At 39.7% G+C, this 15,743-nt stretch overlaps 1 protein-coding gene across 1 annotated transcript in view; it reads left to right on the top strand.

The window, feature by feature from the left end:
* Window positions 1-15,743, top strand: part of nst (phosphoglucomutase 3-like protein nst) — a 34,934-nt gene that overhangs the window by 7,785 nt on the left and 11,406 nt on the right. The window contains 5 exon segments of the mRNA XM_028309136.1: window positions 1,761-1,856; window positions 2,438-2,589; window positions 8,001-8,203; window positions 9,419-9,543; window positions 10,263-10,422. Coding sequence (XP_028164937.1) covers window positions 1,761-1,856; window positions 2,438-2,589; window positions 8,001-8,203; window positions 9,419-9,543; window positions 10,263-10,422 — 736 coding nt within the window.

Below are 15,743 nucleotides of genomic sequence, written 5' to 3'. Positions count from 1 at the left end.
ATCTACACTAATTAGATGATAACAGAAGGAAAATTAACTAATAACAATTTGTATACGACAATGACTAAAATAGGTAGGTACAGTCAGCGTCAAATAGTTCGTGACATCCAAAGCCAAAAAATTCACAACACGTCTTTGTTACAATTGGAAAGGTTGTGTTGACAACTTTTTGGCCACTTTGGGTGTCACTATTTGGCGCTGACTGTACCTAGTTGTCGTTAAAATACATAAATTCCTATTTTTATCCTATAAAGATATTTCAAATACCGAAAATATTAATAAATTCAACACCTTTACACTGGCGTGAGGCCAAAATATGATTCCACGTCTGAACTCTTAACCCAGAATGACATAATTCCCTATCTATGTCAATGGGGTGGAGGAATTTAGTTCTATTTCCAGTGTCTAGGCTATAAACCGAACGGCCTAGCTGACACTAACGACTGCAGCTACGGATAACAGACGATGGGTTAAAGTTAGGCGCCTGTCACACCGCGACAAGAAAGTAAGACCCGGTTTTCACCAAGGCGCGGAGCAGAGAAAAGTCGGGCTGTTAAATTTTTCTTTAGAATTTGACAGCAGTGGCGGTGTGGCGCCGTGCGGAGCGTAATTTAAATTGACGTTTCGTATAGAAATGTCATTTTAAAACAGTGTTCAACAACTGTGTAACTTTTTATTAGTAAGGGGGTGATTGATTATTTAAAACACTTCTCTGCTCCGCTCCGCTCCTCCTTGGAGTAAACTGGGCCTATTTATTAACTTTTTCTCGCCAAGTCACGCAAAACAAAATTAAACGTCAAGTTCCGATAGTCTACAACTTGGTCGCCAATAACAACCCAATCAATGAACGCCAAGTTTGTCCAGATCAGAGGAGTTCACAATTAAAGATCGACTTCCCTCAGTGCAAAGCGGATGATAGTTGACAATTAGTTAGGTTTTTATTGGCAGTCAAGCTATGAAATCGGGTTTAATCTAGCTAATTTAATTAGCAACGGCATCAATTTCATTCAACCTTTATTTTATCGTTCAGTCACTCTTTTCAGAATTTACTAAAGCTTTCCGATTCTGAAAGTATGTAGTATGTTTGCTATGTCCCTTAAACAATATTGTTTTGCAATGTCCGTACGGTCATGCTATCAAGAACCAATGGATATTTAACTTTATATCTTTAGAATAAGGCTCAGAATCAATTCAGGCAACTTCTATGTAGACAGGTAGAATCCCGCGAGTCGGGCGGATATCTCGGTACCTATTTTTAGAAGCAGTTAAATAATTGCGCTGCGAAGACGGTGTTTAAACTATTAAAGGTATAAGACAAGACGTTTTATAGGTCTTGAAGATCTTGAATCGTAGTAGGAAAAGTAGTGAGAGAATTAGAATTTCAATATTATCTGATAACTGCAAAAAACAAGCAGCAGTGTGTGAATAGTACCTATTTCTTATTCACGAGTCGAAGAATGAACCTCAGAAATGCGTGAGAAAAAAAAGTAAAACAGAATTGTGAAAAAAAATTAAAGCTTGTCAGACACAATCATGCTAGGGATTGTGTACAGACGGCGGCACGTCAAGCTGTGAGGTCTTAAGCGGTTGTAATAGAGGCGAGTTTGCAACAGAAATGTTTAGTCTTGATGTGCTGATGTCTGTACATACATACGTATACAATCCCAAATATTCAACTCTAGTAGATACTAGAAAATTTTAAAACATTATTTCCTTCTATTTTTTATAGTTACCTAAAATTACTGTTTTCTTTTCCACAGTGACAATGACTTAGAATCAACGACGGGCGAGGTGATCAAGCAGGTCGGCGCTGATATGTCTCTGAAGGCCAGCGTCTTCATTGGAATGGATACCAGGTAACAATTTCATTTATTATTGTAATACCTGCTTATAAATACACAAGCTTCGCTTACTTCTATGTGGCGACCTGTTGGGCTGCGTTTCCACCAGAGAAGTACTAAGAAGATAAGCGATGCAAAGGACTAGCAGTTTGTCGCTCGCCTTCATCCATAGCACCCATTCCTCGCACACATGCCTTTGTATGTAGAAAAATCTAGCTCCACTAAGCTGTTTCCATAAGAGCTATACTGACCAAGGCGAGGTAAATGAAGCGATCGTTTCAGCCAAATGACGTCGACTGCTAGACAAAGGCCTCCCCCTAAGGATTTCCATAACGACCGGCATCCAGGTACTTGCCGCGACCTTCACCAGATCGTCGGTACACCTAGTGGGTAGCCTGCCCAAACTACGTCTTCCGGCCCGTGAATGAAGCTATACTTTGTTCGATTAGTTCTTTTCATCACATCCCTCGCTTCGCTACCTCCCACATTTCTGGTGAAAACGCAGCCTTTGTGGTTTGTTAATGTTATTTTTGTTCATTTACCTAATTTTGCTTACCTTGGCCTTCCTAATATAAATAAAAATAAATTACTTCCAGATATACAAGCCCTCGCTTAGCGGCGGCGGCGGCTAACGGCGTTATCGCCCTTAAAGGCACCCCCAAAGAGTTCGGAATCGTCACCACTCCCATCCTTCACTTCTGCGTCAAGTGTCGCAATGACAATACGTACGGCACGCCCACCGAAGAAGGTAACCTTTTGCGTTGTGTTTATCTGGATGACCTTTTATTTGGCAACAATAAGCATTTAGATGCCAAATAATTAAATGATACAGTTTAAACATTCTGGTATTTTAAGCAGTTGTTCTATTTTGCAACAACAAAACTATGTGCTGTCGACTGTACATACTTACTTTTTATTAGTATGAAAATCAGTGGCGTGACGTCATTTATTTTTTATTTTTAAAGTTACAAACACCCGTATTCTCAAACGATACGAGGGGCGGCTGAAAAGTTTTGAGCCTAAGTGTCTTCAAGTGTTATTATTGACTNGCGACTTTAGTTCGTTTACGGATCTCCTCCTCATTTCTGATTCGATCTCGTAAAGAAACACCAAGCATAGCCCTCTCCATGGCACGCTGTGCAATTTGGAGCTTATTTATAAGGCCTATATTGAAAGGCCACGTTTCCGAGCCGTATAGCCACACATTATTGCAGGTCCATTATGTTCACCTCTACCTATAGTTTTATATGCCAGCTAACGTACACAAACTGCTGATACGTGGTGCAGATAATGTGATAACATTTTGGTGTACTGCCTAACTGCCTATTGGATTCTTTCGAAAAAAGCATGTGAGTGACTTAGATTATTTTGAATACTGTTCAAGATAAGTGAATAGGCTAAAATATCTTTTTTGATTGTTTTTCGAACGAAGATAATAATTGAAGACATGAATGGAAGAAGGTGATAAATGTCAGATTTCAGATTTTTCTCTGTTCTATGTTTGGATAAAGGTGTTATATTTCAAACCTTATGATTGAGGCTACTTGATGATCGTGTTATGTACTTACGTTATCTTTTGTAATAGACGAAGGGAAAGGAACTTACAACTCTTTAAAGGAGCAAAAAAAAAAGAATCTTTTTGCGAAAGTATACTCTAGAAAGTAAAAAAAAATCTTTCATAACCATTGAAGTCAAGGGTTTTTGCTTGAAGACTTTTTTAACCATGTCTGTCGGTAATATAAGTGCCAAGAAGTAGGTATATACCTAGGTGAAAGGGTAGATATCTACCTAATCTACCTTACACCATAACCAGTAGACCAGTAGTGAATATTATAATGTCAATAATCGACTTAGGCTACCTAGTACCTACAAACTTAGGTTCTGGTTTGAAAGGTTTTAGTGTGAAATGAGATAATAGGGGGCTGTATTAATAATTACTTTAAGTGCATTAAAATCAATAATCCATGAATAAAAATATTTTAAATTTTGCATGTCCATTACTCGCTTGGCCGCGCGTGCCCGCAAAAAATATTTATGTAGTAATATTAGGAACCATAGGTACTTACGACTACATAAGGTTTTACCGCTACAGTTTGCAACAGTAGCCAGAAAAAAAATAAAAAAGAATTTTCTCCATACAATTTTTTTTGTTATATTTTTTTTAAGCATGAAAGGCTCGTTTTAACGAGAAATGCCTAATAACAAATGTTGATCAGCATTCAAAATGCTATCCAAAACAATTTTTGTTTCGGTGAAATTATGACTTTCGATCGTATGTCCACCTATTTTTAAAATCAAACTACTGTGTGCCCGGTGAAGCTGGAAATGCTCTACAAGTTACCAGCGCGTGTGCCGCGTGCCTTAAAAAAAAAGAGAATCGACGTTCAGTAGCTGAAATGATGAAGTTAGCTGGGATTGGATGTTTCTGGCGGAGGCTTGGAAGACGGCCGATCATCTAAAGATAGCAGAACTTAGCTGGATGTAGATTGGATGCAATCTGAAACTCTAAAGGGAGGACAACTCCCGCCTATGACAAAATCCGTAAAAACAATTAAGTCCTCTTGAATGATTACATAAGATCAATACGAAACCCTGTACGAGGCCACAAGAAACGACGCGTGTTTGCTTTGCGGTCGGTAACAAATGTAGGTTTCCAGAACTTATTCCTTGAATCCATTGAAACCAGAGCGATGTGGTTGTTAAACTTTTATATGTGTAGACCTAGTTGAGCTTGACGTTATGTCTGTCTGTACTTTCCAAGACATTATGGTCACCTATATCCTGTATGTATTTTTAACCGAAATAAGGACACCGTATCGCCTTTCGCGCGCTGTCAACTGCGAGGCGAGGCGTTTACGTTACGGTGCGGATAAGTGTGCGTGGCAGTATGGAGTTTCATACAAAGAATACTGCCTCGAGTTGATACGGTTACGATCCCTTTCCGGGTTGATGAATGTGCTATGTCCTTTAAAATGGAGATTCTCAGTTTGACCCATATTATGATAGTCCGAGGCGCGCGAGATGGTTTGTGTTTGGCTGAACCAATTTTTATGCGGTGTTCAGAAAAGTATTTGTTATTTTTTGTGATAATATAGAACCACAAACCATTATCGAAAAATCAACAACAAATCCTATCAATAGTACCATTAATGAGTGCAAGTGAATTAATAAATCTACACTAATTAGATGATAACAGTAGGAAAATTAACTAATTACAGTTTGTAAACGATAATGACTTAAATACCTAGTTGTCATTAAAATACATTAATTCTATATTTATCCTATAAAAATATTTCAAATACCAAAATTATTAATAAATTCAACACCTTTACACTGGCGTGAGGCCAAAATATGAATCCACGTCTGAACTCTTAACCCAGAATGACATAAGTCCCTATCTATGTCAATGGGGTGGAGGAATTTAGTTCTATTTCCAGTGGGTAGGCAATAAAACCGAACGGCCTAGCTGACACTAACGACTGCACCTACGGATAACAGACGATGGGTTAAAGTTAGGTCTGCCTGTCACACCAACGACAAGAAAACGAATGACCATCAACAAATTTTTTGCTCATAAAATATCGTACACATCAAATTATCTAGGCTAATGTCAAGTTTTGATAATTTTGTAACTGGATTAAATGAGAATATATGACTGGCGAACCGCACTGTAGACTAGGGTGAAGTCTAATCGCACACTCACTGCGGGCACCCGTCGCACAGTCGCAACAGCAATATAATTACGCGCGAGCGATAAGGATGGGTAGCTTGGGGTCATTGGACAAAATTCTACGTGCTCGCAGACCAGACTATAGATGGTCCCTTGCCGAGTTTTGAGACCGCGAAGGGATCATTGCTCATCGAATATTATATTGACAGTTCTTGTCGCTGGGACAAGCTAGAAGACAGGATAATCACTGACACATAAATTCAAAGTATGATCCATAGTGTTTCGAATCTGATTTTAGCAACTGCGTTAATTTTATCATCATCTCGATTTACCAAACTTTACTGAAAAAAGTAATTTAGTATGTCTGGTATGTCCCTTATACAATATTGTTTTGCAATGTCCGTACGGTCATGCTATCAAGAACCAATGGATATTTAACTTTATATCTTTGGAATAAGGCTCAGAATCAATTCAGGCAACTTCTATGTAGACAGGTAGAATCCCGCGAGTCGGGCGGATATCTCGGTACCTATTTTTAGAAGCAGTTAAATAATTGCGCTGCGAAGACGGTGTTTAAACTATTAAAGGTATAAGACAAGACGTTTTATAGGTCTTGAAGATCTTGAATCTTGATGTAGGAAAAGTTGTGAGAATATTAGATTTTCAGCATTTATAAGAATCGAGAAAAAAGTTAATTTCCTTGTTGGATTAAATAAAACGGAGATAAAATTGTATAAATTAGAATTGTTTGGGATTAAACGAAAGGCACTAAAAATCTTTTACAAAACTAGGTACAAAAATTCGAGCACCACAATCCCCGGTTTTCGGATATAACAGTTCTTTTTTTCATGACAAATAATTCTGGAAAATGTAGAAGAAATGTTTTTATGGTTACCTAATATAACTGTTTTCTTTTTCACAGTGACAATGACTTAGAATCAACGACGGGCGAGGTGATCAAGCAGGTCGGCGCTGATATGTCTCTGAAGGCCAGCGTCTTCATCGGAATGGACACCAGGTAACAATTTCATTTATTATTAAATTGTAATAGCTATTTAAATGTGACACAAGCTTTGTTTTCTTCTACTTAAAGACTATTATACTTCAGCAGGACGTCACTCGTCCGTTTGCAAGATCGCATACTAACTTTTGGTGATTTTAATTTTTGTTCCAACGCAGGCAGACATAAAATTTATGTGCGGTCCTGCAAACGGACGACAAACGTCTGGTTAAAACGTCTTATCTGAAAGAACCCTTAGTGTTATTAATTCATCTACCTCATGTAATTTAAATTCAGATTCTTTTCTAGTATGTAGGCCCTTTTCAGGGCACTTATACATACAAGTCAATAATAAAGCTCCTACTACCACATCGGGATAACACATCGGCTGCTGCTGAGAATTGGTGAAAGAAATTTATAGCTTTAGCCTTCTTAATATAAAAAAAATTACTTCCAGATATACAAGCCCTCGCTTAGCGGCGGCGGCGGCTAACGGTGTAATCGCCCTTAAAGGCACCCCCAAAGAATTCGGAATCGTCACCACTCCCATCCTGCACTTCTGTGTCAAGTGTCGCAATGACAATACGTACGGCACGCCCACCGAAGAAGGTAACCTTTTACATTGTGTTTATCTGGATGACCTTTTATTTGGCAACAATAAGCATTTAGATGCCAAATAATTAAGTGATACAGTTTAAACATTGTGGTATTTTAAGCAGTTGTTCTATTTTGCAACAACAAAACTATGTGCTGTCGACTGCACATACTTACTTTTTATTAGTATGAAAATCAGTGGCGTGACGTCATTTATTTTTTATTTTTAAAGTTACTAACACCCGTATTCACAAACGATACTTGCTTAAGTGAAGCAGAAAATCGAACGCACAGCGTTAAGCTCTGTGATTGGTTCGAGTATCACCCTGTGCGTCCACGCGCACTATGAGACCTCATAGTAATGTATGTAAATACGGGCGTGAATTTCGATCACTTGGTAAAACAATTGTATTGAGATCATTTATTTTTTAGCCACAATAACTACATAGATGAAATAAACAATTTTATCTGGTGGCTTGACCCGTAGACCTATTAATCGCGCCACGATAAGCTTTTCTCACATCATTTTATCGATTTTACATGATAAACCCTATGTTTGTCAAGGTGTGGATCTTATCACGGCGCGCAATATAGCACGACTTACGCCCGTATTCACAAACGATGCTTGCTTAAGTGAAGCAGCAAATCAAACGCACAGCGGTTGAATAGAGCTCTGTGATTGGTTGTTGTGTTACCCTGTGCGTCCACGCGCACTTTGAGACCTCATAGCGATGTTTGTGAATACGGGCATTAGTATTTTCTACTCATGTAGCTTAAATTTAAAAAAAAACTATTTGTTGTCTGATATCATACAAGATTTGGTTAATTAAGAACTAGATGGCGCTCTGTGAAATGTTCAAGTAAATTATCTACTATAATAAATTTCACCTTACAGGCTACTACGAGAAAATAGTGGGCGCGTTCAAGAACATTCGCCAAAAGTTGCCAGTGTTCGGCGAATACAACACCACTCTATACGTGGACGGCGCCAACGGAGTGGGCGGGAAGAAGCTGAACATCATCAGGAAGAGCCTGGATGGCGAGCTGGATCTCAACCTCTACAACTTGGGCGGTAATGGAGGGAAACTCAATTTGAATGTGAGTAGACGACACAAAAGATTTATAGCGCGCTCAAGGAAAGTTGAGGCGAACACGCAACACATGGCCTCAACTCTCGTTGCGCGAACTGTAGTTAGTAGGAACTTTCGAGAACATTCGCCAAAAGTTTCGGCGATGAGCTGGATCTCAACCTGTACAACTTGGGCAGGAACGGGAGGAAACTTAACTTGAACGTAAGTGGACGACATCATACTACCCGATCAGGCTAAATGCGCACCTCGCTGGAATGCGACTCTCCTTACACTCAATCGCACACCTCCCAGCGTTTGCCCCGACCCTACCAGCGCGTCGATGTGACGTCACGGCTGGCAGGTATTATTATAGGTCGCTCAACGAAAGTTGAGGCGAATATACTACCACTGATGTAATATTTAAATACAGAACAAACTAAACTACACATTCAAATTCAAATATCGAATTCACTAGCTACCTCGCTCTTGTTAAATGTCTGCAAGCGAGAACTCAAATATCTCAAATACTCGACGCACAGTGGTGCTACAGCTTTGGTGCCATAGTAACAAATGCTAAGGCGGACGTATTCTGTCAGAATACAGCACTTTTTTTTTATTGGCCGACACTTTAGATTTTGAACAAAAAATGTATGAATAGTCGATGACTTTAGATCTCAAGTACTCGACGCACAGTGGAGCTACGGCTTTGGTGCCATAGTAACAAATGCTAAGGCAGACGTATTCTGTCAGAATACAGCACTTTTTTTTGTTGGCCGGCACTTTTGATTTTGGACCAAAAATATATGAAACGTGGATGATGTCCTTTACCGATTATTGTCTATGACTTACAGGTTACAACACTGATGTGTCAGAGACAACATGGAGATAAAACATAATTTTAAACTTTAAGTCAATTTGACAAGTCTCACAAATTTTCATCGTCCACATATTTTGCTAAAATAATTTGTTTAAAGATTGATTCCAAACTTGTATAATCGTGAGAATAAAGTTGGTTTCATGGGGTTGTGAAATAATGTGTATGATATTATGAACACGTAAGTGATTATGGTGTAATTGTGTGCACAAGTGTTTGTTTACATTTAAGGAAATTTCTAAAGAATTTAGGTATACGTGGTTTGGTTTCGAGATCCTTTGCTAGTAAGGACGACAACGCTTATTTTCATAAATTAATATAGTTTTTTTGTTATTATTATACCTCAAAATGTTCATATTATGTCCCCAGTGCGGCGCAGACTTCGTGAAGGTGTCTCAGAAGCCCCCAGTGGGAGTCGAACACGCGCCCTTCCAGCGCGTGGCTTCCTTAGACGGAGATGGCGACCGGATCGTCTACTACTATCTCGATGACAAGTATGTGGCTAGTTATTTACTTTTTTTTCTTTTGGTAGTACGAGAGGCGACCGTAAGAAACCCTACGTCATTTGATACTAAGATAAGCTCCATGGCACACGTTCAGGAAAGTTGTGCTAAGCTTGGAAAAATTAATTATTAAATTCCGATTTGGCCGATAGTAATGGGTCATAAGAACTCCTCCGCTCGGTTTCGATATAGTGACGTCATCGTTCCCGCGCCGGGCGGTCAGTGAACTTTTTTAGTAATTTGTCCATAACTTCGTCAATTTTTGTCGTAGAACAAAAATTTTTTGACTGTATATTAAGGATTTCTTAGCCCTATAAATCTACATTCACAACTGAAAATAGTAATGAACCTCGTTGGCGTAATATCCCCCATGTTGGTACCCGCTGAAAACCAGCTTCGTGACTTGACGACTTATGTCCTTTTCAGCATGGCTCAGTAATTTAACCTCTGTACATGTGTGCACATAACTGTTAATGCTGAATAAAGGTATTCTATTCTATTCTATTGTAAACGGAACGGCGAAATAAAATCGAGCTTGGGTTCATGGGATTTGTCTTTTCGAGCACTTTAGTGCTAGATGAGATGTCCAGGGACCTGATCCATCATCAGTCGAGAGGAACGAGTCCATAGGAACTCCTGAACGATTTTTTGGCCTTTTAGTGCAGTGATAGCGTTTTTAGTTTTTTTTAATTATTAATTTATATTTTCAGAGACAAAATGAACCTCCTTGACGGTGACCGCATAGCGACGTTATTGGCCAGTTACATCACCGAACTCCTAAAGGCGAGCGAGGCGACCGAGCTGAAGTTGGGGCTGGTTCAGACTGCGTACGCTAACGGCGCGTCTACTAAATACATTACTGAGGAGTTGGTGAGTGTGTTAGGCGATTATCACACTGCACCGCGCTCCGCCGCGGTCCGCGTGGCGACATATTGTAACGAATCCCGCGCGCAAACGCGTTGTCAGTGTGTTGTGCCGCGCGTGTTTTCTATACAAACTGAGGTACTTGCATATAATGATTAAATCTGTCGTCCCGCGTACCGCGGCGGAACGCGGTGCAGTGTGATATTCGCCTTAGATTGTACATTTCAATACTGTACATTTCAAACGTAAATGAACTTAAGGATTCGTCGCTTGAAAGTAAAATAGAATATTTTAAATGTCAAGTAAATCTCTGTTCTGATCTGATCCAATGTTGGTGTAAAATAGATTGCATATAAGGCTTCTAAGGCAGATAAATTGTGCGTATGTCGCACTGAAAATTGCGTTTATTACGCTGGTTCAGGGAATTTGATTTGAAAGTGGACTGTATAGGTTTTTTATAATAGAAAATTGATGAAAGGTAGATCAGTCCTCGCAACACAGAGACAGGTAATCTGAGCTTCACCAACCTTAAAATCGACCCTCGCCACGGACGGAAGCCAACCTGCAGACGCACGGCGTTCTGGGCGGTGGAGCACTGCCAGAGTATGCTCGGAGCTGATGCTGATGATGATGATGGTACGCGGAGCACGGCTACACGCGAATTATAGCAAAAGACACGGTCTTTTCAGGGAGTGAACGTCACTCGTAGACTCGCTAAGCGTGCGCGACACACGGGTGTGCGCGATGAGCGTCGCCGGGCAAGTGGGGCTTGCTCCGACCATTGGACGATGGTAGGAAAATAAAGTTGGCGAAGCAAATGTGAGAATACCCGCCAATATTTTTACAAGGACTGAACATACCCCCCACCGAAATCACTGTGATGATTTCTTGTAATCATTATTTGTGACAGGTATGAAATAAAATAAATTTAGTGCCTAACTACCTTACATAGACCTAGTTATAAAATTAAAATTAAAATTAGAAAGTGTATGTTATTTAAATTAATTTGCATAGGGCAAAGGGCAAACTTTATTAACGGGTCTTTTAAAGATGCCATTTTGAGTTCTTACAGTAATGATGCGGACAACATTATCAGGTCCAGGATGAATTTCTTCAATCCTGCCTCGCGGCCACTGTAAGGGTCGAGTTAGATTAGATTTAAGCAATACTAAATCTCCCACTTTTAGATTAGGTGCAGAAGAAAACCACTTTTCCCTCTGCTGAAGAGTATGAAGGTAGTCATTCGACCAACGCCTCCAAAAGGTTTGTGAGATCTTTTGGACTGATTGCCAACGAGACAATCTGTTCAGAGGAACGTCCTCAACTTCATATTCCGGGACGGCAAGTAAATTTTGACCCACCAAAAAATGACCAGCGGTCAGGATATCAAACTCATTGGGATTATTTGACATTGCACACAAAGGCCGAGAGTTCATTACGGCTTCTATTGTTATGAATAAATGTCATTAATTGTGAAAATGTGGGTATTTCATTTTGATTAGAGCCTTGTTCAAAAGACTTTCTTGTACTTGGGTCTAAAGCCCTTAAAGCAATATGACACATAATAATGCTGTTTAAATCTTGTATGTTAAGCGCTTCAATGGCCTTATATGAATTCTCAAATGTTTCTATGAACAAATTTAAATTATTTGAGGACTCTTTAGTGAGTGGAGAAAAATTTAACATTTTATCTAAGTATCTTCCGACAAGCAACCTATTATCTTGATATTTATCAAGTAAGCTTTTCCATACTAAATCATAGTTGTTCGCAGAAATTGGAATGCTTTTTACGATATTTAATGCCGAACCTTTAGTACATGATAACAAATAATGAAATTTATCTATCTTCGGAATATTAGGTTGGTTATGAACCAATGAACAAAATGTTTCATAGAAGGTGGTGAAGTTTTCTAACTCACCGTCAAAACNAGATGACCACAAGTCAGGGCGGCCAGATTTCGCCATTAACGAATAAAATAATGAAAATTTAATGAATCTTGCTTTAGAGATCAGCGAATTAAGCTGTGACAGATAGCTGAAGCCATAGGCATTAGCAAGGAACGTATTGGCGATATTTTTCATACTTATTTGCACATGAAATAGGGGTGCGCGCGATGGGTGCCAATAATGCTCACGCCGCTCGACAACCAGCGTCGAGTCACAACTTCGCAGGAGTTTTAGGACATCTTTGGCCATAATCCTAACAAATTTTTTCTCACATTGTCACTATTGATAAGTAATAGATCCGGCAGTACGATGTAGAGTCAAAATAAGAGTCAATGCAATGGATTTAAATGGGAAAACGCCGCCGCGGAAATTCAAAGAGGAGCGATCGACACCCAAGCTCATAGCCACTATTTTTGGGATTGTGGAGGATTTTTATTCATTGACTACCTATTTAAAAAAAACTACAATAAACGGAATTTATTATAATGTACTGTTGATAAGAGTGCGTCAAATGGTTGTTGAAATATTAAGAGGCAAACTGGCGAAAGGAAATCTGTTATTGCAAGACAATTCGCCCGCGCACATCGCGCATGTTGCATGGCTTGCTCCGGGTAAAATTGGATTTCAAGAAATTAATCACCCACCACACAGTTTAGTCCAAATCCTTAGCAATTTTTTCTAATTCTCAAATTGGAAAAAAGACCTTCAGGAACGAAGATTTTTGAGTGACAAAGAAATGAAGGCGGCGTTAAAGGCTCATTTCGAAGGCAAAGATTGCGAATTTTTTTTCAGTGGGTTAAAAGCTCTTTTACACAAATGTAAGAAGTCCGTTGTAATAGAGGGAGATTAAATAGGAAAATATATTTTTTATACTTTTCTATCGGCATTTTTAATACCCTAGGCTCAAAACTTTTCAGCCGCCCCTCGTACCTTCTTAAGTGAAGCAGAAAATCGAACGCACAGCATTAAATAGAGCTCTGTTATTGGTTCGCGTGTCACCCTGTGCGTCCACGTGCACTGTGACACCTCATAGTAATGTTTGTGAATACGGGCGTGAATTTCGATCACTTTGCAAAATAAAATATAAGAGAACATTTATTTTCAGGCCACAATAACTACATAAATGAATAAACAATTTTATCTGGTGTCTTGACCCGTAGGTTTATATTATAATATACACTCCACGATAAGCTTTTCTCGCATCGCGGCATCGTTTTGTCGATTTTACGTGATAACCCCTGTGTTTATCATCTAAAATCATCGATAGGATTTTATGACGGTGCGCAATATAGTACGACTGAGTCTTCTACGCATGTAGCATAAATTATCTAAAAAAAAACTAGACAAAGAGCTGGTGAACGCCAGACCTACGTCATTTTATAAAAGCTGAAAGTTTGTCAGCATAATGCTCCCAATATAGGATAGAATGTTGGTGAATCATGAAGTTTGGGTCATCGTGGCTTTGGCAGCTATCCTAAAAAAACTGTCTGGCAAGGAGTTGGTATTGTCAAAACTGTCTGGCAAGGAGTTGGTACTGTCAAAACTGTCTGGCAAGGAGTTGGTACTGTCAAAACTGTCTTGCTGATGTGTAAACAACTTCTAATCATTGCCCAAATATTATTCATAAAAATCTGATTTCATACAAGATTTGCTTAGTTAAGAACTAGATGGCGGTCTGTGAAATGTTCAAATAAGCTCTACATTCTACAGGGTGTTAGGTAAATGGGTATATGAGCCGACACTAGCCCATGTTAACATGGTCATATAAATGGTATGGTGAAGTCAGAAAATTCATATCTTAATTTTAATTATTTTAATTTTCATACAAATCGGATTTTATAAAAAATATTTTGTATGAAAATTAAAAAAAAATAAATGATAATATCAAATTTCTGACTTCACCATACCATTTATATGCCCATGTTAACATGGGCTAGTGTCGGCTCATCCCAACTAATATTATAAATGCGAAAGTAACTCTGTCTGTCTGTCTGTCTGTCTGTCTGTCTGTTACGCTTTCCCGCTTAAACCTCGCAACCGATTTTGATGAAATTTGGCATAGAGATAGTTTCAGTCCCGGGAAAGAACATAGGATAGTTTTTATCCCGGTTTTTGAAACAGGGACGCGCGCGATAAAGTTTTTCTGTGACAGACAAAATTCCACGCGGGCGAAGCCGCGGGCGGAAAGCTAGTATACCCATTTACCTAACACCTTGTATATTTATTTATAAATTTCACCTTACAGGCTACTACGAGAAAATAGTGGGCGCGTTCAAGAACATTCGCCAGAAGTTGCCAGTGTTCGGCGAATACAACACCACTCTATACGTGGACGGCGCCAACGGAGTGGGTGGGAAGAAGCTGAACATCATCAGGAAGAGCCTGGACGGAGAGCTGGATCTCAACCTCTACAACTTGGGCGGGAACGGAGGGAAACTCAATTTGAATGTGAGTAGACGACACAAAAGATTTATAGCGCGCTCAAGGAAAGTTGAGGCGAACACGCAACATATGGCCTCAACTCTCGTTGCGCGAACTATAGTTAGTGGGCGCTTTCGAGAATATTCGCCAAAAGTTTGTTTTTACCTACAACGAGGAAGCTCTTGGGCTGCATCTCACCTGGTAAATAGTGATGATCACGCTGAAGGTAGAAGCGAGCTTCACCCAGAATCCTCAACCACAGAGAAACTGGCTATCTTACCTCCAACTGCTGGTACACAACAATGCTGCTATCATTGTTGTTATGAGCGAAGGCGAACCTTAACTTCGGACTCCTCCTATGTTCTTCTGATTAATTTCGTTGCGGGTCCAATGACAGTTTAACTTTCCCCCGGGATAAACTTGACCTTCACTGATTGGGTTTTTATTGGCGGTCAAGCTTTAGATCCTGGCTACACAGGAGTTGCAGCGGTGGGAACGAGAGGTGGGAATAGTCCCGTATCATTGTTGTTATGGACAGACTTAGGTAAGATGGTGGTAGCTAGCCTGGTAGTTACCAGTATTCGAGTATATCACTCTTTATACGTGGACGGCGCCAACGGCGTGGGCGGGAAGAAGTTGAACATCCTCAGGAAGAGCCTGGATGGCGAGCTGGATCTCAACCTCTACAACTTGGGCGGCAACGGGGGGAAACTCAACTTGAATGTGAGTAGACGAAACAAAACATTTATAGCTCGCTCAAGCAAAGTTGAGGCGAACACGCAACACATGACTTCAACTCGCGTTGCGCGAACTATAGTTAGTAGGAACTTTCGAGAACATTCGCCAAAAGTTTGTTTTTATCCACAACGAGGAAGCTCTTGGCCTGCATCTCACCTCGTGGAAAGTGATGATCAGGCTGAAGGTAGAAGCGAGCTTCACCCAGAATCCTCAACCACAGA

This window comes from Ostrinia furnacalis, unplaced genomic scaffold, assembly GCF_004193835.3.
Source record: "Ostrinia furnacalis isolate ACB-3 unplaced genomic scaffold, ASM419383v2 OfSCF2617, whole genome shotgun sequence".
In the NCBI taxonomy this organism is placed as follows: domain Eukaryota; kingdom Metazoa; phylum Arthropoda; class Insecta; order Lepidoptera; family Crambidae; genus Ostrinia; species Ostrinia furnacalis.
Note: the sequence above shows the minus strand (reverse complement) of the source record. Positions and strands in the feature narration are given on the sequence as shown.